This window comes from Crotalus tigris, unplaced genomic scaffold (genome assembly GCF_016545835.1).
Source record: "Crotalus tigris isolate CLP2741 ecotype Arizona unplaced genomic scaffold, ASM1654583v1 scf7180000024513.1755786, whole genome shotgun sequence".
Taxonomy (NCBI): domain Eukaryota; kingdom Metazoa; phylum Chordata; class Lepidosauria; order Squamata; family Viperidae; genus Crotalus; species Crotalus tigris.
In genome coordinates this window covers 941,108-965,181 of record NW_024100685.1, presented here as the reverse complement: position 1 = coordinate 965,181, position 24,074 = coordinate 941,108, and the positions used below count along the sequence as shown (strand labels likewise).

At 57.6% G+C, this 24,074-nt stretch overlaps 1 protein-coding gene across 2 annotated transcripts; it reads left to right on the top strand.

Moving 5' to 3' along the window:
- Positions 1-2,326: 2,326 nt before the first annotated feature.
- Positions 2,327-22,398, top strand: LOC120303944 (cytochrome P450 26B1). 2 transcript variants are annotated; one of them, XM_039333920.1, is made up of 6 exons: positions 2,327-2,929; positions 6,069-6,293; positions 16,516-16,791; positions 17,536-17,691; positions 18,961-19,242; positions 20,779-22,398. In XM_039333920.1, exons 1-6 carry the CDS (start codon positions 2,726-2,728, stop codon positions 21,169-21,171), a joined length of 1,536 nt encoding a protein of 511 aa, XP_039189854.1. In that variant the 5' UTR covers positions 2,327-2,725; the 3' UTR covers positions 21,172-22,398. The 2 variants fall into 2 exon arrangements, with proteins under 2 accessions (XP_039189854.1, XP_039189855.1); XM_039333921.1 differs by lacking the exon at positions 2,327-2,929 and adding an exon at positions 5,051-5,749.
- The last annotated feature ends 1,676 nt before the right edge of the window (positions 22,399-24,074 follow it).

Sequence of the window (24,074 nt, the reverse complement as noted above, 5' to 3'; positions counted from 1 at the left end):
ACACCACACACAACTGTTGCTCCGAGAGTCCCAGTGACCTAGCCAGACCCCAAGCGTTTTTTTCTAGAGCCGGAGGCTGCAGTCCTGGGGGCAGAGATGGGGGGGGGGGTTTACTGGCCTTGGAGAGAGTGACCAGCTCCTGGGTACCCTAATTCTTCCCTCCACCACTTTCAGGACCCCCTCCCAAAGTTTCCTGTTAGAACTGGGGTACTACCAAAGCAGCTGGAAGAAGGGGGCCCTGGATGAGAGACCTCAACCACCATATTCTTTGCTGTACCCAGTTCTTTTCAGCAGTGGGTTCTGGGGGGGGGAGGGAAAGAAGGGGATGACCAGGCTCCCCATTTGGCTGCAGAAGGACAACACCCCCCCACACCTTACAGAAAATCTCATCACTGTGGCTCCTTCTGCAGGACTCCCAAGGGGCTGCCACCCCCCCCTCATAAATCCAACAGAGAAAAAGCAGATTTGTTCCAGGAGAAGGGGGGGCAGGGCAGAAAAAGGCCCCACAGAGGGGGGGTGGGGTGGGCAGGGAGACTGGCTCTGAACATCTTTGGAGGTGTTTTTTGGCCAAATTAGGCCTGCTTTGAAGCCCTTCTGGGACTTTGGGCTGGACCCTGCCTCATAATCCCCCCCCCCACCTGGCCTGGCCCTTGGAAGGGTGCGGGGACTCAGGCAGCCCCATAACTTTAGGGAAGTTTGGAAGGGCCTCCTATCAGGGTTAGGGAGAAACAATGGCTACCCTTCCCTCTCCCTGAGCTGGGGGGGGGGCTTCCCTGGTCTGTGGCTGGTGCTTCATGTACTGTCCACTTGACCACTTCATGGTGAGCTGGAGAAGCATCTTCTGAGCCTTCCTTCAACCCACCAAGGTCTCCTAGCCTGGAAGACAGCGCCCATAATGTGTACACACACACACACACACACACACACACACACACACACACACACAGAGAGAGAGAGAGAGAGAGAGAGAGAGAGAGAGAGAGAGAGAGAGAGAGAGAAACAGACACACAAACACACACACACACACACACACACACACACACACACACACACACCCTCGGTGTTCGGTGTTCGGACTTCCCTGGCAACAACGAGCTTCATCGCCTCTCCCTTCTTGTCGGAAGCCCCCTCCCCATAATTCTCCTGCAGGTGGGAAGACGGTGCTTCTAAAGTGCCGCAATCCCCAAAGTGGCCCTTTCAAAGGACGGGCGATTCTTGGGCGCTTCCCACAGTCCCGGTGGGCAGTCCGCGAGTTACACATTTAAGATTAAAATGAAATCATGAAATAAAATGTTCCTTTGCCAATCAAAATACCCCCTCCTGCCCTCAGGCTGCACATGCCTTTGCCCCCCCCCCACCCCCCGTCTCCCAAAGGGAGCTTCGTCCTCCAGCCCGGCCCGGCTGGCTCGCTGCGCGCCTGGCTGGGAAGGGGCGCTCAGAGCCGGGCGCAGCGAGCCCGGGGCTCCCCTCCTTCGGGGTCTCCCGCCAGCGTCCCCCCTTCCCGCCCAGGGCAGGGGAGAGAGCAGCTACTCCGGCGGAAAGACGCCGCCGCCCGGCAGGCACGGACCGGCCCTGGGCGCAGGTCACTCCGGCACAAGTCGCGGCAGGTTCGTCCCGCAGCAGGTCGAGGCCGAGCAGCCGAGCCGCGCCGGGCGCAGAAAAGAGGCGCCGCCCGGCGCCCGCCGCAGCGACCTCGGCCGCAGCCGGCTTCGCAGGGCGGCCAGGTCGGGGCACGCGGGGATCCGGAGAGTCCGGGAAGGGAGCGCGGCCCCAGCCGGGACCCCAAGGCTCCTCCGCCCGGCTCTCCCGCCGGCCGCGCTTCCCTGGGGACGCCTGCTGCAGCGGCCCGTGGACGGAGGAGTCCCGGGACGGCCGGCCCGACTCGGTGCTCCGGCGAGGCGAGGCGTCCGGATGGCCGGGAGAAGCGCCGCGAGCCCGGCTCCCGCCTGCCTCCGCCGCGGCCAGGGGACGCGCGGCCGGCCCTCGGGGAGCCTCCCCCGCGGAGCGCCACGAGCCGAGTCGACGGAGGCAGCGCTCCAGCCCCGGCCCGCCTCGCCCCCCGCCGCCTCCGCCCACGCCTCGAAGGGGAGGGGAGGAGGGGACGACCGCCGGCCGAGCACCGGCCGCGCCGCCTCTATATAAGCGCCGCCCGGGCTGATCCCCGCAAACTGGCGCGGAGCGCGGCGACTCCTCCTCCTCCGACGGCGCCCCGACACGGAGCTCCCGCCCGCCCGCCCCCAGCCGGCCCGGCCCCCCCGCCCGCCCGCCCGCCCAGCAGAGACGCTCCAGGCAGCCGCTCAAGTTGGACGGCGCGACGGCATAAGCCGCTGCAGATCCTCCGCCGCTCGCGCAGCCTCCCGCGCCTCGCCTCGCCTCGGAGCCCCCGGTCTCTGGCTCGCCGGACCCCTCCGGGCGCAGCGCCCTCCTCCCGCTCCGCTGTCGGCGGAGTTCTCGGCGCCGCCGCGAGCGAAGATCCGAGCGCGTCGCCTTCGGGAGGGACCCCGACTTTTGCCGCGCCCGCCGGGCGGTTGATCCGTCCGGTCCTCCCCCGAGCGGGAAGGGGCGCCCGCCTCTCCCTCTGCAGAGCCCGCTCCTCGGCGGGGGGCAGCGCCCGATCCGCGCCGCGTCTGGCCCGTCTTCCCGGCGCGTCTTTGCTCCGGAGTCGCAGCCGGCCGCCCTCCCGCCCGGCGCTTCCGACGGCCGCGCTCCGTCCCCGCCGCGCACGATGCTCTTCGCCGGCTTCGAGCTGCTTTCTGCGCTGGCCACCGCCGCCGCCTGCCTGGCCTCGCTGACGCTGCTGCTGGCCGTCTCGCAGCAACTGTGGCAGCTGCGCTGGGCCGCCACGCGCGACAAGAGTTGCAAGCTGCCCATCCCCAAGGGCACCATGGGCTTCCCGCTGGTGGGCGAGACCTTCCACTGGCTGCTGCAGGTAAGCCCCGGGCGGGCGGGCGGGCGGGCCCGAGAGCCGGGCGGTCCCGGCGGGGAAGGAGGCGGCGGTGTCCCCGGCTGCGCCCGGCCTGAAGCTTTGCAATGCAGGAAGCCGCCGTCGGGCCCAGCCCTCCCCGCGGCGCCTCCTGCCGGTGGGGGGAGTCGGCGGGCCGGAGCGGGGTGGTGGCGGCGGCGGCGGCGGCGGCTCGCCCCTTCCAGGCTGCAGCCCACAGGTAAGGCTGAGGAGCGCAGGCCGAGCGGCGGAACGCTTCGCTGCCTTTCGCGGCCGGCGCCGAGCCTCCGCTTGGGCTTTCCCTGCCCTTCCCCGGCCCTCCCCTCCCGGGCAAAGCGCAGAGCGGGATTCCCTTTCGGCCGCCCAGCTTCCGCGCGAGACCAGCGCTCCTCCCCCACTCGGGCTTCAGCCCACGCAGTTTGTGCCAAGCGCCCACAGCCGAGAGCCTCGGAGCCTGGCGGGGAATCCTGGAGACTTTCGTTCCTCCCCCCTCCGTCGCTCCTGTGCCGGGACCGCTAATTCCCCGCCCCTCCCCCGCCCCCCCCACTCCGTCTGCACGGAGCAGTTTCTATCCACACGTTCGCCAGGGATTCGTATCCCTCCTTTTATCCCCGTCCCTCTACCGGGAAGCAGGGGAACCCAGACAGCCCCATCCTGCGGGGCGCAGGAGATGTTATCCTTTTCTCCTCTGCAGCCCCCCCCCCCGCCGTAACGACTCCTGTCTCCAAGAGGCAGAAGGACTTCCTCCCTCCCAAGTCTGGAGGAAGGCCCCCCCCCCCGCAGTATCCAAAGAGTTAAGCGCCGTCCCTCAATGGGACTCTTTTTAAAAAAAGGAATTTATCAGATTTTTCACAAGGGGCGCCGAGAAAGGGGCTCCCTCCCTTTTCCTCCAGGCTCCGTCCAAGCAAAAAGTCTAAGGCTAAAAATAAATAATATATATGTATATATATATATATAAAACCCCGTATAAACTGGAGTCCGCCGAAACCTTCCCACATAAAGGTCCCCTTTGTACAAGGATGGAAATATTGCACAAATAACCCTTTATTAATGCCACTCAAAGCACTTTTAATTATATTTACGCAGATCAAGACGCCGCGTCACCTGAATGGCTGAACTTCACAACTGTGCTTTTGTTTTGGTTTTTTTTTTTTTAAAGCCCCCCTCCCGATCCTAGCCCCTACCCGACCCCGAGCCTCTGCCTCTGGTAGACCCCGTGCCGGGAAAGTGGGGCGCCTCTTTGGCTTGCAAGCCGCAGGAACCGCTGCGGCGGTTCTTCAAAACGCCCGCGCGCGCGCGTGTCTCTGTGTGGGGGATACCCTCCTCTTTCTAGCTCCGAACGTGGGGAGGAGGACCCTGCGGGAGATCCAGCTGCCCCTTTCCCCTCGCGTTGCTTGTGGCTCCTTCTCTCCCTCCCTCCCCTGGACCACGCATCTGGGAAAGCTTTTAGGAATCCCCGGTCTTGCCCCGCGCTTAGCCAAGGATACTTGGAGTGGGTTCACGCAGGAATTCGTCCTCCGTGGGAAGGAGGAATCGAGGGCGCGAAGGGGAGACGGAGGAGGCTGATTCAGCCCCCCCCCAAGTCCTAATCTCAGAAATTGAATCCCTTCCACAGTTCCACGGAGGGGGGTGTCTCTGGTGTTCCTTGAGCCAGTTGCCCTCCCGGGAGGGGTTCCCGACCGAGGCAGCCTCGGTCTTGGGGACCGCGGTCGTCTCCCCATCTCTGGGCGGGAAAGGCGTTTTGTCCCCCCCCCCGCCCCAAATGAGAGCTTCCCTACAGCGTCAGGGAGCTGGAGAGGACCCCAACCAGGTAGGCTTTAGTTGGGGTGCAGGGGGTGGTCTTGATGACCTTAGGGGAACCCTCCTCGTTCTATTGAGCCGCCATGACCGAGAAGGAACGGGGAGACTCTGTTCGTTGCCTCCGAGGCAGCAAAGCAGAAAGATTGCCCCCCCCCTCCGGGAGTGTCTGTAAAGGGGGCGTCCACTATTTGCACTCCGGATCCTGCCTGCCCTTCGACGGCCGCTGGCCTGAAGCCCACCCCGGCAGCGGAGGAAGCCTCCCCCCTTCTTCCCCGGGAACGACGACCCAGGCTCTGCTTGGGCTCAGGCCGCCAAGGGGATCCCGCCGCCTCCAGGGATCGCTAGTTGCACTAGGAATGTCTGGTGTAACACAACACAGTGTGTGTGCCTGTGTGTGTGTGTGTGTGCGCGCGCGCGCCTTCGGCATCCTAGGCTAGGTCACCAGACGCTCTTTTTGACAGCCATTAAAACCAGCCCTTTGACATCCCCCCCCCCTCCGAAAGAAGCAGCCACCCCTTTGCCCGTTTTAAGCCTCGACTGCATTCACACACTTCGTTAAACTCTTGAGTTCGGGGGTCATAAAACTCTCTTCCGCCGTTCTCTGAATTTGTGCCCAAGCCAACCAACCGTCTGGCCTCCCCGCGACCCTCCGACTCGGAAGCCGCCTCGCTTTCTTTGGATCGGGGGGGGGGCTAGCGCGGGGCGAACCTTTGCGCCCTTCTTTTGCTTTCCAGCAGCGTTGGCGGGGAGGGGGCGAGGGGGGGCTAAGACTGGCAGCAACGCCCCCTCCCAGCAGGAGGAACCCAAACCCCAATCGCGGAAGGTGACCGTCCCGCGCCTGTCCTTGGCCGGCGTCTTCTGGCCAGGCGGGACGGCCCCAGAAATCCGATCCTCCGGAAAGTCACGAACAGGAGCCCCGCTTTCCACGCGCCAGACTGACACCCGTGGCCGGGTCTCCCCCTTTCCTTTCCCGCACGGCTTCGCCTTTTGGACACCCCGCGCGTCCGTGTGCGTTATGAAGAGATGGAAGTGGGCGACAGATGCGGGCTGAGCGCGCAAGGCAGGCTCCGGGGAGGGGGGCGTTTGGGCTGGAGCCCCGTCGCTTCAGCAGCCTTTTGCAGCCGCCGTGGGGCTCCCGTCCCGCTCTCCGTCCTCCGGGGGACGACCGCGGCTTCAGGATCCCCAGCCGGGGGCGGGAAAGGCGGACTGGAGACTGCCGCAGTCTCTCCCGGCCTCGGCGCCCACTTCCCCGACTCTGGGCTGCAGCGCAAACGGAGGGGTCGGGGGGGGGGAGCTGCCAGGCTGACGGCCGCGCCTCCTCTTGCAGGGCCCCGGGTTCCAGTCCTCGCGGCGGGAGAGGTACGGCAACGTCTTCAAGACCCACCTGCTGGGCCGGCCGCTGATCCGCGTGACGGGCGCCGAGAACGTGCGCAAGATCCTGATGGGCGAGCACAGCCTGGTCAGCACCGAGTGGCCGCGCAGCACCCGCCTGCTCCTGGGCCCCAACACCGTGGCCAACTCCATCGGAGACGTCCACCGGCACAAGCGGAAGGTAAGGGCGGCGCGCGGGCCTCTGAGCATTCGCAGAGCGCCTGGCGGGAGGGCTCGGCAAGGGCGGCGGGACGGGTCGGGAGGGGGGGGGTCGCTGGGTCTTCCCGGCCGGGTCTGGGCGCAGCAAGGCTGCGCCTTGGAGGAAGGGAAAGCCGCGGTGCGCCTGGGGGGCGGCGGAGGGACTGGACTGACCGGGGAGCCCTTTACTCCGCTACGGGGGCCCTGGAGACATGGGGACCGGCCGAGGAGGATGGGCGTCGGGGTCCCGTGCCTGGGGCGGGATCTGGGGGCGGCTCGGGGGCGCCATGGGGAGGGCAGGGAGGCTGCCTTGCCGAGTCTTTCCCTCCGGGGATGCGAGGGGGGAAGGTTCGCGGTTTCGCGGCCACCCAGCCTCTGGTTAGTCTCGCCGGCGGCACGTGCGGAGGTTGAACTCTCGTCACCCGGCGGGCGCCCCGACGCGGCCCGTTGAAAAGGCCAACGGCCCTGCGCCTCCCTCGGGCGGGGGGGGGAGTTCCGACTGGCGGGGCTGCGCAAGGGCAGGAGCGGGGCTCTCTCGCCCTGTTGGCGGCTGGAGGAGCGTCTCCCGCTGGGCTGGGAGGGGGGGCGTCTTGGCTAGAGGAGTGTAAACTGCGGGGTGGTCGCGCCGTTCCGGGAGAAGGGCTCCTCCACCTCTGGGACCCCCCCCCCGGGATCTTCCTCGTGGCCTGTTTGCCCCACCTTTTGCCTGCCTCTGCGCTTGGTAGGGTGGTTAACTTGACAATTTTCCTTATCCGGGGAAAATACCATTAAAGCAGTGTTTCCCAAACTTGACAATTTTAAGGCATGAGGACTTCAACTCCCAGAATTCCACAGCCAGCAACGCTGGCTGTGGAATTCTGGGAGATGAAGTCCACATGCCTTAAAATTGTCAAGTTTGGGAAACACTGCATTAAAGCGCTCTCACGCGTGCGTACACACACACACACACACACACACACAAACTTTTGAAACGACTCAGTCATTCCTAGCTGATTCAGTTAAATTGCTCCCCCCCCCATGAATCAGAAGGGGATTCTGGGAAACGTGTGCATAGAGAGTGGGAGGGCTCGTGAAAGGTCAGAGAGCTTTAAAAGGGAGGCAACTGGGGTTCCTATTTAACTGCCCCCTCCATACCCCCTCCCCATCCTTCACCCTGCATCTCCAGGTCTGCTGATGAGGGGCAAGGGAACTCTAGGGCATGTGCAGAGTTCAGATCTTCTCTTCCAAGCAACTCCTGGGCCCCTGTTCCTCCCACCCTTAAGTATGAAATGTATCGCAGGGCCTCAGTCTTTCTCAGCCTTGACAATTTTAAGGCATGTGGACTTTTAAGGCATGGCTGGCTGTGGAATTCTGGGAGTTGAAGTCCACATGCCTTAAAATTGGTTGAGAAACACTGTAGACTGGGCCAAGAGAGAGAATGAGAGAGGGAGAGAACGAGAGAGAAAGAGAGAGAGAGAAAAGAAAGCAAGAGAGAGAATGAGAGAGAAAAAAGAGAAAGAGAGCAAGAGAGAATGAGAGAGGGGGAGAGAGAGAGGAGAGAGAGAGACAGAAAAGAGAAGTGGGAGAGAGAGAAAAAGAGAGAGAGAGAGGAGAGAGAGTGAGAGAGAGAAGAGAGAGAGAGAGAGAAACAGAGAGGGAGAGAATGAGAGAGAACAAGAGAAAGAGAGAAAAAAGAGCAAGAGAGAGAATGAGAATGAGAGAGAAGAGAGAGAGAGGGAGAGAGGGAGAGAGAGAGAGAAGAGAGGAAAAGAGAGAGGGAGAGAGAGAGAGGGAGAGAACGAGAGAGAAAGAGAGAGAGAGAAAAGAAAGCAAGAGAGAGAATGAGAGAGAAAAAAGAGAAAGAGAGCAAGAGGGAATGAGAGAGGGGGAGAGAGAGAGGAGAGAGAGAGACAGAAAAGAGAAGTGGGAGAGAGAGAAAAAGAGAGAGAGAGGAGAGAGAAAAAGAGAGAGAGAGGAGAGAGAAAAGAGAGAGAGGGGAGAGAGAGAGTGAGAGAGAGAAGAGAGAGAGAGAGAGAGAAACAGAGAGGGAGAGAATGAGAGAGAACAAGAGAAAGAGAGAAAAAAGAGCAAGAGAGAGAATGAGAATGAGAGAGAAGAGAGAGAGAGAGAGGGAGAGAGGGAGAGAGAGAAGAGAGAGAGAGAGATAAAAGAAAGCAAGAGAGAGAATGAGAGAGAAAAAAGAGAAAGAGAGCAAAAGAGAATGAGAGAGGGGGAGAGAGAGAGGAGAGAGAGAGACAGAAAAGAGAAGTGGGAGAGAGAGAAAAAGAGAGAGAGAGGAGAGAGAAAAAGAGAGAGAGAGGAGAGAGAAAAGAGAGAGAGGGGAGAGAGAGAGTGAGAGAGAGAAGAGAGAGAGAGAGAGAGAGAGGGAGAGAGAAGAGAGAAAAGAGAGAGGGAGAGAGAGAGGGAGAGAAAAGACAGTGAAAGAGAGAGAGAAGAGAGAGAGAGGGAGGGAGAGAGAGAGAGGAGAGAGAGAGAGAAAGAGAGTGTGAGAGAGGGAGAGAGGGAGAGAGAGAGAGAAAAGAGAGGGAGAGAGAGAGAAAAAAGAGAGAGAGAGAGAGAAAAGAGAGAGAGAAAGAGAGAGAGAGAGAGGAGAGAGAGAGAGAGAGAGAGGAGAGAGAGAGAGAGAGAAGAGAGAGGGAGAGAGAGAAAAGAGAGAGAGAGAGAAAGAGAGAGAGAGAGAGGGAGGGGTGTCTTCCTTCTCCAGGGCCACCTGGCTCCATGCCGGCCCTTTGCTCTCTCTTCCACCGAAGCCGCCTCCTTTCCTGCTGCCCCCTTGAGCAAAGATCCGGGCTCGGAATTGGATTTGCAAGACCACTGAACCATCAAGTGCAACATCCTGGGCAAAGCCAGGCCGCTGGCTGAGCAGGCAGGGAAGGTGCTGCTGCTGCTGCTGTGTGAACTCTGCCCCGGCTCTCCTCCTTGGGGAGGGAGGGAGGGAGGGGCTGGTGCCCAGAGAGGGGGGGAGGCGGGTTTGGCCAGGTCCCTTTTCACGAAGAGGCCCAGACCGCCCCCCCCCAGAGAGATGGCGCTCTGCTCTGCCCTTCCACCCCCCCCCCAAAGGAGCCTGGGATGAATTGTGTTGCTCTTCCCGTCAGGCTGGGGGAGGCCTTTTTGCACCTAGGATGTGGGGTCAATTCAGAACAGAGCTGGAAGGGGCCTTGGAGGTCTTCTAGTCCAACCCCCTGCTCAACCATTCGTCCAGTCTTTTCTTAAAAACACCCAATCTTGAAGCACCCGTAGCTTCTGGAGGCAACTTCTGTTCCACTGGATAATTGTCCTCACTGTGAGGAAATTCGTTTCTCTCCTTACTTATCCTGCCTTCGGGGGCTTTGGAGAATAGCTTGACTCCCTCTTCTTTGGGGCAGCCCCTCAAACACTGGAAGGCTGCCGTCAGGTCACCCCCTTCATCCTTCTTTTTATTTAGACCAGTGGTTCTCAACCTTTTTAATGCCGCGATCCCCAACCGGTCGTAAGTCGAGGACTACTCAACCGGTCGTAAGTCGAGGACTACTCAACTGGTGCAGCACCGTTTGCAGAATGGGACTTTTGGCGGGCTCAGCAGGGCAGAGACAGCCTGGACAATTCCTGTTGGCTTTTGAAAGCCAATAGAATTAGACTGTACTCAAGAGAGTCTATTCTATTGGCTTTCCAAAGCCAATAGAATAAAAGGGAGTAGCACAGCTAAGGAAAAGGGGGGAAAAAATGGTGGACTGCATTGTTTGGCGACCCCCGTGAAATGGTCATTCGACCCCAAATGGGGTCCCGACCCACAGGTGGAGAACCACTGATTTAGACTAGCCAAGCTCAGATCCTGCAATGGTTCATCCTGTGTTTTAGTCTCCAGGCCTTTAATCACCTTTATCAGGGGTTCTCAACCTTGGCCACTTTAAGACTTGTGGACTTCAACTCCCAGAATTCCTCAGCCAGCTTAATTCTGGGAGTTGAAGTCCACAAGTCTTAAAGTGGCCAAGGTTGAGAACCCCTGCTAGCTGCTGTCATCTCAAGCTGGCTTGGGAGGCAATTTAGTCCGTGGCAGCCGAACACCGGGAGGCGTCCCATAGAATCCTTGTCGACTGCCGTTCCATTAAAAGGGAAAAAACGTACGGGACTCCCCCTGGCGTCTCCCCCTGGGACGGTGCTGGTCCGTGGCCTGCGCAGAAGGCTGGTTGGGATGCGTGCAGAAAGCAGTAGGGTGATCCACAGAAGGCCACTAGCCGACCTAGTCCTTGAATTATGACTGCTTGTTCAGCGGTTATTCAAAGTGATGGCTTCGCGGAAGGAATGCTTCTGAACCCTGGTCCTCAAAATTACGGCCGGTGACAGCATCACTCTGGTCACAGGAAGCTGCCCACCTTACAACTGTTGGGGCGCTTCAGCTCCCTCGCCTGTCCCCCCCCCAATCTCAGCCACTATGGCTGCCCTGCGCTGGGGCTGTAGTAGAAGCTCTGGGACAGCAGTGCCCGTTAAAGGTGCCGTGGGCCCCCAGTTTCTGGGCCCCCCCACTGCCTAAGAGTGCCACCGTGCCAGGTGGGCAAAAGGGCAGAGAGGAGGAGTGGGGCAGGTGGGGTGTTCAAGGAGAGGCAGTCGCTGACCTTGGGAGAGTGGAGGCTGGGGGCTGGGGGGGGGGGCCCAGCTGGGAATCGGGCCTGAGTCCTTGATTATTTATTAGTGATGGGGACTGCAGGGTTTTTGAATTGATTTGTATTTATTAAATTTGGTTGCTGCTTGTCTGGCCATGAGGCCACTGCCAAATGAGGCAGTCCCCATGGCAATCCGCTTTATGACGGCTTCACTTAGCGGTGGAAATTCTAATCCCCGGGACCGTCGTTAATTGAGCAGCTTCACCACCCTCAGGGTGCTCTTCAAAACCCTCTGCAGGTACAGGTGGTCCTCGGCTTACGACCACAATGGAGCCCCAGATTTTTCTGGCTAAGCGAGATAACTTGTTCAGTGAATTTGGCTCCATTTTACGACCGTCCTTCCCTCAGCTGTCAGGTGAATCGCTGAAGTTGTTAAGTTAGCAACACGGTCGGTAAGCGAACCTGGCTTCCCCATGGACTTTCCTCTTCAGGAGGTCGCAAAAGGGGATCATGTGACACCCCCCCTCAGGACACTGCGACCATCGTAAATAGGAGTCAGTTGCCAAGCGGCTGAATTTTGATCACGTGATCCTGGGGCAGAGGTAGGCAACATCGGCTCTTTTATGACTCGTGGACCAACTCCCAGAATTCCTGAGCCAGCCATGCTGAGGGGAAAGGGAGAGGTTTCCAAGCTGAGCCAGGCTGGCTCAGGAATTCTGGGAGTTGAAGTCCACCAGTCATGAAGGGGCCATAGTTCCCCATGCTGGCTCAGGAATTCTGGGAGTTGAAGTCCATGAGTCATAAAGCGGGCCTAGGCCTAGGCAGAGATAGGCAACCTTGGCTCTTTTATGACTCCTGGACTTCAACTCCCAGAATTCCTGAGCCAGCATGGCTCAGCTTGGAAACTCTCCCTTTCCCCTCAGCATGGCTGACTCAGGAATTCTGGGAGTTGAAGTCCGCGAGTCATGAAGGGGCCATAGTTCCCCCATGCTGGCTCAGGAATTCTGGGAGTTGAAGTCCATGAATCATAAAAGAGCCCAAGTTGCCTACTCCTGCCCTGGGGGATGCTGCAATGGTCGTAAGTTTGAAAAATGGTCCCAAGTCACTTTTCCCAGCTCTGTTGTAACTCCGAACGGTCACTAAAAGAATCATTGTAAGTGGATTGAAGATGGTAGAGGACAGGAAGGCCTGGAGGAACCTTGTCCATGGGGTCGCGAAGGGTGGGACACGACTTGGCAACTAACAAAGTGGATCACTGCCTGTAATCCATTTTTCTTTCCTGACGTCAGCGTTGTGGCCCCCCCGAATCAGGTGTGCTGGGCTAATTTAGCACCTTAAGAACAAAATAGGCCTTTTTGTCTGCCGGATGCCCGTTGTGGGTTTGTTGTGCAGCAGGAGATTGCCTCCTCCCTTGGACTCGCATTTCCTGGGCGCCTCACAGGTGCGCAGCTTCACCTGGCCGTCCCTGGCCAGCCCTGCCCGCCGGCCACAGCAGCGCCATCCCTGCCTGCAAAGGGACGGGCGTCTGTCTGGGCTCAACTGCTAAATCCTGGCTCACTTCTCGAAGCGCCGGACTCAGCCGTGGGCCTCGAAGAAATTGCGGCTCAGGATTAGCTGTCTGCTGTTGTCTGATGCTGCAAGCAGGGCCGGTGTTGACTTTTGTTGGATGTCCCCCTTAACCACATGCGATGCACAGAGTCGGGCAGAATCGCCCACAGCCAGCGACTTGAGCCGGCGATTTGCTTGGTGCCAGTCTGGGCTGGGAAATTTGCTCTCTCTCCCCCCGGGGCATCAAACGGCTTCTCTCTTCCTCCTTCTCCCCCCCCAGAAAAAGCCCAGCACAAGTGAGGCTCCGAGGCCTCTGGCAAATGCCCGGGGCAGCGCATACCTGGCGCGCTCGGCACATCCGGCGGGCCAGACGGCAGCCGAGCAAGAATGCTCTGCTGGAGGACAGAGGCAAAGCCGGGAAATATCCGGTTTTCATTCCAGGCTGGGGGAGTCGGAGTTGTCCTCTACCTGGAATGAACTTGTTAGCCATGGGGGGTGGGCGCAATGAGCCCCCCTTTGCTTGCCACGCTCCTTTCGCTTGAGAAGATTGGGAGGGCGCCCCCCCCAAGGAGCAGAAAGACGTGAAGTGATTTGGAGTCTGTGGATGGGCCCTTTGACTCTGGCAACTGGGCTTCTGAGGAAGGGGAGTCCTCTGCTGCCCCTCCCCTCCCCTCCTCTCTGTGTAAACCAGTCCCTTCTAGCACTGATGATGTTACCTAGTTGGGTCATGAAACGTCTGCAAGGAAACCACCCAGCTCAGAGAGCACCAAGGACCCCACATTATTCCTCCTCCTCCTCCTCCTCCCTTCTTTGTTCTCCCTTTCTCCCTTCCTCCCTCCCTTCTTCTTCTTCTTCTTCTTCTTCTTCTTCTTCTTCTTCTTCTTCTTCTTCTTCTTCTTCTTCTTCTTCTTCTTCTTCTTCTTCTTCTTCTTCTTCTTCTTCTTCTTCTTCTTCTTCTTCTTCTTCTTCTTCTTCTTCTTCTTCTTCTTTTCTCTCTCTCTCAGATCGTGAGGTCTAGCCCCTTGGAGAGTGAAGTGCCTTGGACAGCCCTGAGAGAGAGAGAGAGAGAGAGAGAGAGAGAGAGAGAGAGTGTTGCTGATGCTGTGGCTGTTTCCTCCCCCTACAGAGGCTGGCATCAGGGGAAGGAAGTGCTGAAGTGTAAAAAGCTAGCAGTGGGAGAACCCGGGATCCAACGCCCAGGGCGGCCTGGGAGGGGGGCCCTGGGGATCCCACGGGGGCACCCCTGCCTCGAAACCCTCCCCGGGGACCGTGCTCTCCGTGTTCCGGAGCTGAAATGGCCAGCCTGGCGATTTAAGCCGGAGTTAAGTCGAAGGAGCCCGCGAGAGGGTCCCCTCCTGCCCCCCACGCATGCCCGTGGGCTCCCCCCTCCGTTTCTGGCAGCGGAGCCCCGTCCCTCTCGGAGCGCCGCGCTTGGGCGGCGCGTTTCTGGGGGATGGCGCGCTGCCTCCAGCTGGGAAGCCGTGGAGCGCAGGGGGGGCTCGCTAGGGGGCGTCAGCCGCCGCTCGGCCGCCGCATTCCTTGCGGGGAAGCCCGGGCGGAGAGGCGGGGAGGGCCGCCGGCCTTGCAAGAGTCGGGTCGCCCCTTCCAGGAGGCTTCGGAGCCCGCCTGCCCGCCGCTCGGCTCCGTCCCGACCCAGCCGGGCGTCTGCCTGAGAACGAGAGGGCGGCCCGTCCCGTCCAACTCAGTCCGGGCTTCGCAGCTGCCGGTCAGCCTCGGCTGGGCCTCCGCCAAAGCGCCTGAGCTGGGCTCCCTCCTCCGGGCGCCCTTTCCTGCCCCCCCCCGCCCCGGAGCTTGGGAAGCCGGGCGACCCTTGGCGGACCTTCCCTCCCCACCTCTGTGCTGAGCGTGGCGGCTGAGGTTCCCCAGGAGCGGAGCGCCGGCCTCGCCCCTCGGAGCCCTGGCCTGCACGCGAGAGGTGGCAGGCGACGGGAAAGCAGCCCTCTGTGCATGGGCAGAGGCTGCCTCCCCTCCCCTCTTTGCAGGTCCGCTCCTGCTGCTATTACACCAGTCTTTCTCAACCTTGACCATTTTAAGGCATGTGGACTTCAACTCCCAGAATTCCACAGCCAGCATTGCTGGCTGTGGAATTCTGGGAGTTGAAGTCCACACGCCTTAAAATGGTCAAGGTTGAGAAACACTGTATTACGCAGAGGCGAAGACCCGAGGGGGGGGGCGCCCGGTCTGCTCCCCCCGGACCTGCCCCTCCTCTCGCTCGCTTGTTCGAAGGCGGCCTGGGCAGCCGTGCCCCCGACCCTGGCTCTGGGGCTCGGCCGTCTTGCGAAGCAGCCCCTGTGAGTGCCGGGGCCATTCCAACCGGGGGGCGGTTATTTAACTCAAGGTAACTCGAAAGGCAGGGCGGCGTCCAGGAAGCTAGCATTTTGCACACAGGTTCCCCCCCCCCCGTCTGTGTAATTCCCACATTTACAGCTTGGAAGGCTCCCCTCGGGAGCCCCTGCTCGCTGGTGGGTGGGTGGGTCGGTCTGCCTTCCCCGCAGGAGCCCAGGGCTCCTTTCCCGAATTCAGACCCCCCCCCCGAGCCCTCCTCCCTTCCTCCACAGGAGCCGGACGCCGGCAAAGTCGGCGCGCCCCGCCTGACCTCCACCTTGGCGCGTGGTCCCCGCTGCTGGAGCCGGAGGGCAGAGGCGGGGGAGGGGAGGGGAGGGGGCTCCGGCCCGGCTCTGCACGTGTGAGCTAATCAAAAGTAAGCACACGCTCTTTTTTTTTTCCCCGCCCGGCCCCTCGGAGGAGGAGGAGGAGAGAGAGGCCGTCAGCCCAGAGGCTCGCCTTGGCAGGCGGCAGCCGCCCCAGCCCGCCCCGCTGCTCGGAGGTGCTACTTAGTTGGACGGGGCGCCCCTCCCTGGGAACGAGGGTCTCTCTCTCCCCCCCCCCCGCCGTTTGCGTTGGCAGAGGCGTGGCGTGAGGTGGCCAAATGTTGGCTGGGCCCTCGCAGGGGATGGAGGCCCAGGCGGTGGGCAAGCTGGTCCTCCCCAGAGACAGCTGGTGGCCCTAAGCAGCCCTCGCCGGCCCTGGTCGATCCAGGGAAGGCATGCAAGGGACAGCGCTGGCCCTAGAGACCAGTTGGCTGCCCTGATCTAGAACCTGTTACCCAAGGGCCTTGCTCCTCCCTGAGCTTGGTGGTTTCCTGATGCTGTTGCCCGGTTGGGTCATGAAATGTCTGCCAAATTCAGAGAGCATCAAGGATTCCACAGTCCGTTTCCTCCTCCTCCAATCCCATTCCCTTGGAGCACTGATGCTGTTACCCAGTTGGGTCATGAAATGTCTGCAAGAAAACAGCCAAGAATTCCACAGAGAGCACAAAGGATTCCACAGTCCGTTTCCTCCTCCTCCTCCTCCTCCTCCTCCTCCTCCTCCTCCTCCTCCAATCCCATTCCCTTGGAGCACTGATGCTGTTACCCAGTTGGGTCATGAAACGTCTGCAAGAAAACAGCCAAATTCACAGACACCAAGGATTCCACAGTCCATTTCCTCCTCCTCCTCCTCCTCCTCCTCCTCCTCCTCCTCCTCCTCCTCCTCCTCCTCCTCCTCCTCCTCCTCCTTCTCCAATCCCATTCCCTTGGATCACTGATGCTGTTACCCAGCTGGGTCATGAAATGTCTGCAAGAAAACAGCCAAGGAAAACAGCCAAATTCAGAGACATCAAGATTCTACAGTCTGTTTCCCCCTCCTTCTCCTCCTCCTCCTCCTCCTCCTCCTCCTCCTCTTCCTCCTCCCCCTCCTTCCCCTCCTCCTCCCCCCCTCTTCTGATACATGTGACCACATAAAGAATGACAGAACAGCCTTCCCATGCAGGAGACCCTCCACCATTCCAGACAAAAGGTTGTCCAATTTCTTCTTAAAAGCCTCCAAAACGTCTGGAGGCAAGTTGTTCCACTGGTTTAATTTTTCTCACCTTGCTTTTCCCCTCTGGGCCTTGATGGGCTGGGGTGATCCTGTAGGAGTTGGGGCCATGCGTGAACCATCAAAGGGCTTCTCCACGATGAGCCGGAAACGTCTTCCTCCTTAAACCCAATCCTCTCTCTCCTGTCTGCATTTCAGGTGTTCTCAAAAATATTCAACCACGAAGCTTTGGAAAGTTACCTGCCCAAAATTCAGCTGGTGATCCAAGACACCCTGAGAGTCTGGGGCAGGAACCCCGAGCCCATCAACGTCTACCACGAAGCCCAGAAGCTCACGTTCCACATGGCCATTCGTGTCCTTCTGGGATTCCAGATCCCGGATGAGGACCTCAGCCAGATGTTTGAAGTCTACCAGCAATTTGTGGAGAATGTCTTCTCCTTACCTGTGGACCTGCCCTTCAGTGGCTACCGTAAGGTAAATCAGGGCTGCATCAGGCAGGGGCAGAAACCTAGATGCTGTGCCTGTGTGGTGGAGCATCTCATGGTGTTGTCAAAAAGAAGGGAGGGCATGGCGAGGTTCTCCCTGCCCTAAGACCTCCACAGGACAGGGGGCACAAGCCTGGTAGAAGGTAGCGTCCTTGAAGCATCTCCTGATGGATCCAAGTTGGAGGAAATTGGGTGGGGTATTTTGGTTCTTGTAGTTTAGATCAGAGGTCCCCAATCGTGGCAACTTGAAGACTTGTGGACTTCAACTCCCAGAATTCCTCAGCCAGCTTGGCTGGCTGAGGAATTCTGGGAGTTGAAGTCCACAAGTCTTCAGGTTGCCAAGTTTGGAGACTTGGTTTAGATGCTTTAGGGCAGGGGTGCCCAATCTTGGTAGCTTGAAGATTTGTGGACTTCAACTCCCAGAATTCTGGGAGACAAAGTCCACAAGTCTTCAAACTGCCAAGCTTGAACACATGTTGGGTGGGGAATTCTGGGAGTTGAAGTCCGCAAGTCTTAAAAGTTGCCAAGATTGGACACACGCATACACGGACACACATTTGAGAAAGTTCAAACATATGACCTGTTTCTAGCTCTTTCCCCACTGAGAGCCCTGCGGAGGTGGCTGGGGATTCTGGGACATCCAGTCTCAACCCAGCTGGAGGGCGGGAGGGGGGGGCAGGAGGAGACAGGGACTGCCTGGGGAATGACATGGTCCTGGATGTCCTTTTCGTAGGGGATTCGTGCGAGGGAGATTTTGCAGAAAGGCTTAGAAAAAGCCATCCGGGAAAAGCTGCAGAATTCCCAAGGGAAGGACTACCTGGACGCCCTGGACCTGCTGATAGAGAGCGGAAAAGAACACGGCAAGGAGCTCACTATGCAGGAGCTGAAGGTAAGAACACCTGACCCAGACAGGTAGCAAGCGCCACTTCTCTCTGTGGCCACCGGGGGTGCTAGACTCCCCTTTTCCGCTCAAGGTTGTGTCTGGCTGCGTCTCTGCAAAGGGGAAGGGAGACGTCAATCAGAACAGAGCTGGAAGGGGCCTTGGAGGTCTTCTAGTCCAGCCCCCTGCTCAAGCAGGAGACCCTATAGAATTTCAGACAGGTGGCTGTCTTAAAAACCTCCAGCAATGGAGCGCCCACAACTTCTGGTGGCAAGCTGTTCCACCGATTAATGGTCCTCACTGTTAGGAAGGTTCTCCTTAATTCCAGCTCGCTTCTCTCCTGGATGAGTTTCCAACCATCGTTTCTTGTCCTGCCTTCTGATGCTCTGGGGCAGCCCCTCAAGCACTGGAACGATGGAGGGCGGGGAAACGAAAGAGCAAGGGCCTTCCAACTTGGCCCTTCGATGACTTGTGGATTTCAACTCCCAGCGTGCCTGGCTGAGGAATTCTGGGAATTGAAGTCCACAAGTCATGAAAGGGCCAAGTTGGAAGACCCCTGATATAGACTTTAAGAGGAGTGGACTTCAACTCCCAGAATTCCTCAGCCAGCGTGCCTGGCTGAGGAATTCTGGCAGTTGAAGTCCACGAGTCATCAAAGGGCCAGGTTGGAAGACCCCTGCAATAGAGGGTGGGGAGGATTGTCGGGGGCAATAATCCCAGCTAAAATGGAACTGTAAACATCTCAGTGTAACCTCTATAGCAGTGTTTCTCAATCTGTGGGTCGGGACCCCATTTGGGGTCGAACGACCATTTCACGGGGGTCGCCAAACAATGCAGTCCGCCATTTTTTCCCCCTTTTCCTTAGCTGTGCTACTCCCTTTTATTCTATTGGCTTTTGAAAGCCAATAGAATAGACTCTCTTGAATAGAGTCTAATTCTATTGGCTTTCAAAAGCCAATAGGAATTGTCCAGGCTGTCTCTGCCCTGCTGAGCCCGCCAAAAGTCCCATTCTGCAAACGGTGCTGCACCAGTTGAGTAGTCCTCAACTTACGACCGGTTGAGTAGTCCTCGACTTACGACCGGTTGGGGGGTCGCAGCATTAAAAAGGTTGAGAACCACTGCTCTATAGGATCACTGAGGGAAGCTCAGACCAGCTTAGCTTCAGTTGCCAGGCCCACTTAGGTTACAAGAAAGATGGCCGGGGGGCATCTCGTGAACTTTGCCCTTTGGAAGCTCAGCTGGTCAGCCCCTGCTCACGCAGCCTTTCTTTGCCCTTAGGATGGCACCCTGGAGCTGATCTTCGCCGCCTATGCCACCACAGCCAGCGCCAGCACCTCTCTGATCATGCAGCTGCTGAAGCATCCAGTGGTGCTGGAGAAGCTTCGCGAAGAGCTGAGGAACACGGGCCTCCTGCACAATGGCTGCCTCTGCGAGGGGGCGCTTCAGCTGGAGACCGTCCACAGCCTCCACTACCTGGACTGTGTCATCAAGGAGGTGCTCCGGCTTTTCACCCCCATTTCGGGGGGATACCGGACGGTGCTGCAGACCTTTGAGCTGGATGTGAGTAAGGGGAACTTGCCAAATAAGACTCAACGGACTTCAAGGGGGGCATTCACTTATAGGGGCGCGGAGACTCCAGACTGATGGTGTGTTTGACCCCCACACTCAGCCTGGTCATCTCCTACAGCAGGGGTCTCCAAACACGTTTAAGACTTGTGGACTTCAACTCCCAGAATTCTGGGAGTTGAAGTCCACAAGTCTTAAAGTTACCATGGTTAGAGACCCCTCCTCTATATAACAATGAAGATGATGGACTGAACGGAAGCGGAGATGAATGGCTTGAAAATGATCTTTTAAACACCCTGTAAACATACAGGACACCGATGTTCTTGCGAGTTCCCTTTGTCGTGGGAGGAGCCCTTTTTATTTTGGGCCCAAGGGCGGCTGTCTCTGCTCTTGGAGACCCTCCCCAAAGGCAAACCGTGGAGGTGGGCTTAGGAGGGCCTCTTTGGAAAGGCTGAGTTCTCGGAGGCATCGCATCTGGAGGCTGCAGGTGCACCGTTGTGGAAGCCAACACTCCAGATTTGGATAAGAGAAAGGAGGGTGAGAGCCAGATGTTGGGATGACATCTGGATGACTCACGATGGAATTTCCAAGGAGCAGAACCAATTTCACGGCTTGGCTGTTCCAGTCTGCAGAGCTCCTCCAGGATCGAGGGCTGGGCTGGTTCCCTTCTGAACGGGGCCAGCAGATGGGAGATAGAGAGAGGTGGATGTCTTCTTCTTGACAAGGCCTCGTACATATACAGTGAGCAAAACCACTCCCTTCTGGCACCGATGATGTTATCTAGTTGGGTCATGAAACGTCTGCAAGAAGACAACTAAGTTCAGGGAGGACCAAGGACCCCACAGTCCTCCTCCTCCTCCTCCTCCTCCTCCTCCTCCTCCTCCTCCTCCTCCGCCTCCTCCTCCTCTTCTTCTTCTTCTTCTTCTTCTTCTTCTTCTTCTTCTTCTTCTTCTTCTTCTTCTTCTTCTTCTTCTTCTTCTTCTTCTTCTTCTTCTTCTTCTTCTTCTTCTCCTTCTGCTTCTCCTCCTCCTCCTCCTCCTTCTTCTCCTTCTTCTCCTGCTTCTCCTGCTTCTCCTCCTCCTTCTTCTTCTCCTTCTCCTCCTCCTCCTCATCCTCCTCCACCTCCTCCTCCTCCTCCTTCTTCTTCTCGTTCTGCTTCTCCTTCTCCTCCTCCTCCTCCTCCTCCTCCTCCTCCTCCTCCTCCTCCTCCTCCTCCTCCCTTCTAGCACTGATGATGTTACCTAGTTGGGTCATGAAACATCTGAAAGAAAACCAAGCTCAGAGAGCACCAAGGACCCCTCAATCCCCCTCCTCCTCCTCCTTGTCCTCCTCCTCTGCTTCCTCCTCTCCCTTGATGATGTTACCTAGATGGATCATGAAACGTCTGATGGTATGTGCGCGTGGGATATCTCAAATTTTCTAGGACTTGAGTTCACCCCAAAGAGACTTGCAGTAGAATAGCTCTTGAACACCGTGGGGGGCTCTTTGTCTCTCTGTGTCCCTCTGATGATCTGTCTCCTTGGTCTCCAGGGCTTCCAAATCCCCAAAGGATGGAGCATCATGTACAGCATCCGAGACACGCACGACACGGCTCCCGTCTTCAAAGATGTGGACGCGTTTGACCCCGACCGCTTTGGGCGGGACCGCAGCGAAGACAAAGACGGCCGGTTCCACTACCTGCCCTTCGGCGGAGGGGTACGGACCTGTCTCGGCAAACACCTGGCCAAGCTCTTCCTCAAGGTGCTCGCCATTGAGTTGGCCAGCACGAGCCGTTTTGAACTGGCCACCAGGACTTTCCCCCAGGTGACTCTGGTGCCCGTGGTCCACCCGGTCGACGGACTGAAGGTCAAATTTTTTGGACTCGACTCAAATCAGAACGAAATCTTGACAGAGAGAGAGGCCATGCTGGGGGCCACCGTGTAGGCCAAAGGCTTCTCTTGGCTGGCCAGGTTGAAGAGACCCGAACGGCGGGTGGAGAGGGAACAGCTCAACCCACCCCGGATGACGGAGAAGGGCCAACCTTGGTGGACACATCCGGCAAAGCCTTCTCTAGGGAATATGCCAAAAACTGCAGGGGTGTTTTACTGGTGTGTGTGTGTGTGTGTGTGTGTGTGTGTGTGTGTGTGTGTGTGTGTGTGCAGCCCGTTTCTCCCAGATGGCTTCTGTATGGTTTTGTTTGGATACCCGCGAGAAGTGAATTGTGTTGACCGTACTCGGCGTATGGATGTGTGTATGTACACTTACTTTCCAGAGTGAATCCGGCAATGTCATCCCACACAAGTCAGGAACTCTTTCTGTCTTTGCTGTCCCAAATGGCCAACGGAGGGGGCTTGGGGTGGGAGGACCCCCCCTCCCTGCAGCCAGGACAGGGATAACAACCGCAGCAGGAAGAGGGCCCACATTTTTGGCAGGGCCAAAGAGGCAGCCAGGGGTCACCGGGCAAAGCTTTGAGATGGGCCCTGGAGTCTGCCCAGCCGGCGTAGTTTCTCGTCCTTCTGAAGCTGCCCAAAAGTTGGAAAAAGGAAGGCTGGAGAATTAGGCTGAGGGTCCTGAGCTTCCCAGCCTGAGAAAGCTCTTGGGGGGGGGTCTTCTCAGTGGCCCCCAGTTCCAGAGCCAGCCCCATCTTCCGGAGGAGACCATGCCTGGACCATGATCCGAGAAGGTCATTTGAGGCCGTCAGTTGCTGCTTTCTTGCTTTCCTTGTGTCCCTGCAAGCCCCCCTCCCTCCCTCCCCCCCCAGTGCCCTCTGAGCCAGGCCTCGGGTTTCCTTGCCAGAGAGAACTGAGAGCATCTTGGGGTCTTCTCCATCTGAAGGCCGGAAGCTGTTCCTTTGCCACAGGTGGCTCCAGAAGATACGTGACGAGGGCATTTTATGTCTAGCCAGCTCTGTCTCGGAGTAAGTCCTTGGCAGTCTCTGAGCTGGGTTGCTTTCTTGCAGACGTTTCACTACCAAACTAGGTAACAGCATCAGTGCTGGAAGGGAGCACTCATGAGCAAACCCCACCCTTTAATAGGACTGATGCTGTTTCCTAGTTTGGGTCATGAAACGTCTGCAAGAAAACAGCCAAGTTCAGAGAGCACCAAGTACCCCATAGTTCTCGTCGTCCTCCTCCTCCTCCTCCTCTCTGCAAACTTCACTCCCTTCTAGCACTGATGATGTTCCCTAGTTGGGTCATGAAACGTCTGCAAGAAAGCAACCAAGCTCAGAGAGCACCAGGGACCCCCACAGTCCTCCTCCCCCTCCCCCCCAAATCCCACTGCTTTCTAACACTGATGATGTTACCTAGTCAGCTCATGAAACTTCTGCAAGAAAACAACCGAGGATTCCTCATTTCAACCCTGAGCTACAAATATTTATCAGTATCTCTATCCATATACATGCGTGCATTTTATTTAGTCCAGGATAATTCCTGTTTGATTGACTGCTCCTAACTAATATAACTTGACTAAAAAAAAATCGAAATATTAAAATGTTACTGCAGTGGATTTGCAGAATGAAGCACTTTCGAGACTCAGAATATGTGTTTTTGTCTTGTGTTTCTTTTGATTTCTTGGCGATATTATTTTATACAACAAAAGTGGTGGGCTTGTTTTGTCTGAGTTTATAAACTATAAGTATTATTTTTGTTATTAAGTCAGAATCGATATTTCGTATAATAATGTGGCTGTCTTAAATGTGTATTATTTAGTAAAATATGAATGATTCCACTGCTTTGCTTTTTATTTTTTATTTTTTTTAATGGCAACCTTCTCCATCACAAAAATTAAGGTGGTTAGCGTGGAGTCACCTGGGAAGCGCTTTTGTTGCAATTCCCTACAGCACGAAACCTTGTGCAGGATTGGCGCCGGGCCGCTTCCCATCACCTGTGTTGTTCTTGATATTGAAATAAATAAGCACCTGTCGTGTGAGGATATATTTTGGTGCTGCGTGCAAATGTGTCTGTCTTGTGTCCTGTGGCTTTTGACGTGTCTGTAATATGGGGGTCAGCCCACCCCGACTGACCCTAACCCTTTCCGGCCTCTCCCTTGACGTGGAAAAGTCTCTGTCCAGGTGTCATCTGTGGGGTTCTCACGTGGCCCAGGATACCTTCCTGGCTGGATCTGCTCCTGTGACCGGGGGGGGGGGGGGAGTGGTATGTGTTGTGTGATCTTTTTTTTAAAAAAAAATAATCCGTGTGGCTATTTTATAGATTTCCACCACCACCACCACCATCATCATCTTAATAATAATAAAAAATGAATTTAACCCCTTTGTGTCCTTGGTTCTTGGATCTGTACTGCCGCTATGTTGAGGGACCCTTGGACTGCAAGGATATCCCATCTGCCCATCCTAAAGGAAGTCCACCCTGACTGACCTTTGGAAGGGCAGATGCTGAAGGTGAAGCTCCATTGCTTCGGCCGCCAAATGGGAAGAGGACTCCTTGGAAAAGACCCCTGGAGTTGGGAAAGGAGAAAGGCCAAAGGGGAGGGGGATGGCGCAGGAGGAGGAGAGGGCCATTGACGCACCAAACGTGAATTTGGGCAAACTCCGGGAGAGAATGGAGGACGGGGGCTGTCGTGTTGTGGTCCATAGGGGTTGGACAACAGCAAGAACTGCTGCCAAATCCTATGGGTGGGAACTTTGCCTTCCGATGGGGTTGGGTGGGTGATTGGGTGGGAGGGCTACAGAGGGAGATCCAAACCTGAATGTAAAGAGGAGGGTCTGGATGGCCTGGGCAGGGGTTGGACTAGAGGACCTCTAGAGACCCTTCCGGCCCAGTGGTTCTATGTTGCTCACAGATCTCTAAAATGCATCAGTTGCTGCCTTCCACAGCAAGACTAAAGCA

Coding starts and splice junctions, on each gene's coding strand:
- LOC120303944 (XM_039333920.1), top strand. CDS start 2,726: ATGCTCTTCGCCGGCTTCGAGCTGCTTTCTGCGCTGGCCACCGCCGCC. Junction 6,294..16,515: donor TCCACCGGCACAAGCGGAAG/GTAAGGGCGGCG, acceptor TCTGCATTTCAG/GTGTTCTCAAAAATATTCAA. Junction 16,792..17,535: donor CCTTCAGTGGCTACCGTAAG/GTAAATCAGGGC, acceptor TCCTTTTCGTAG/GGGATTCGTGCGAGGGAGAT.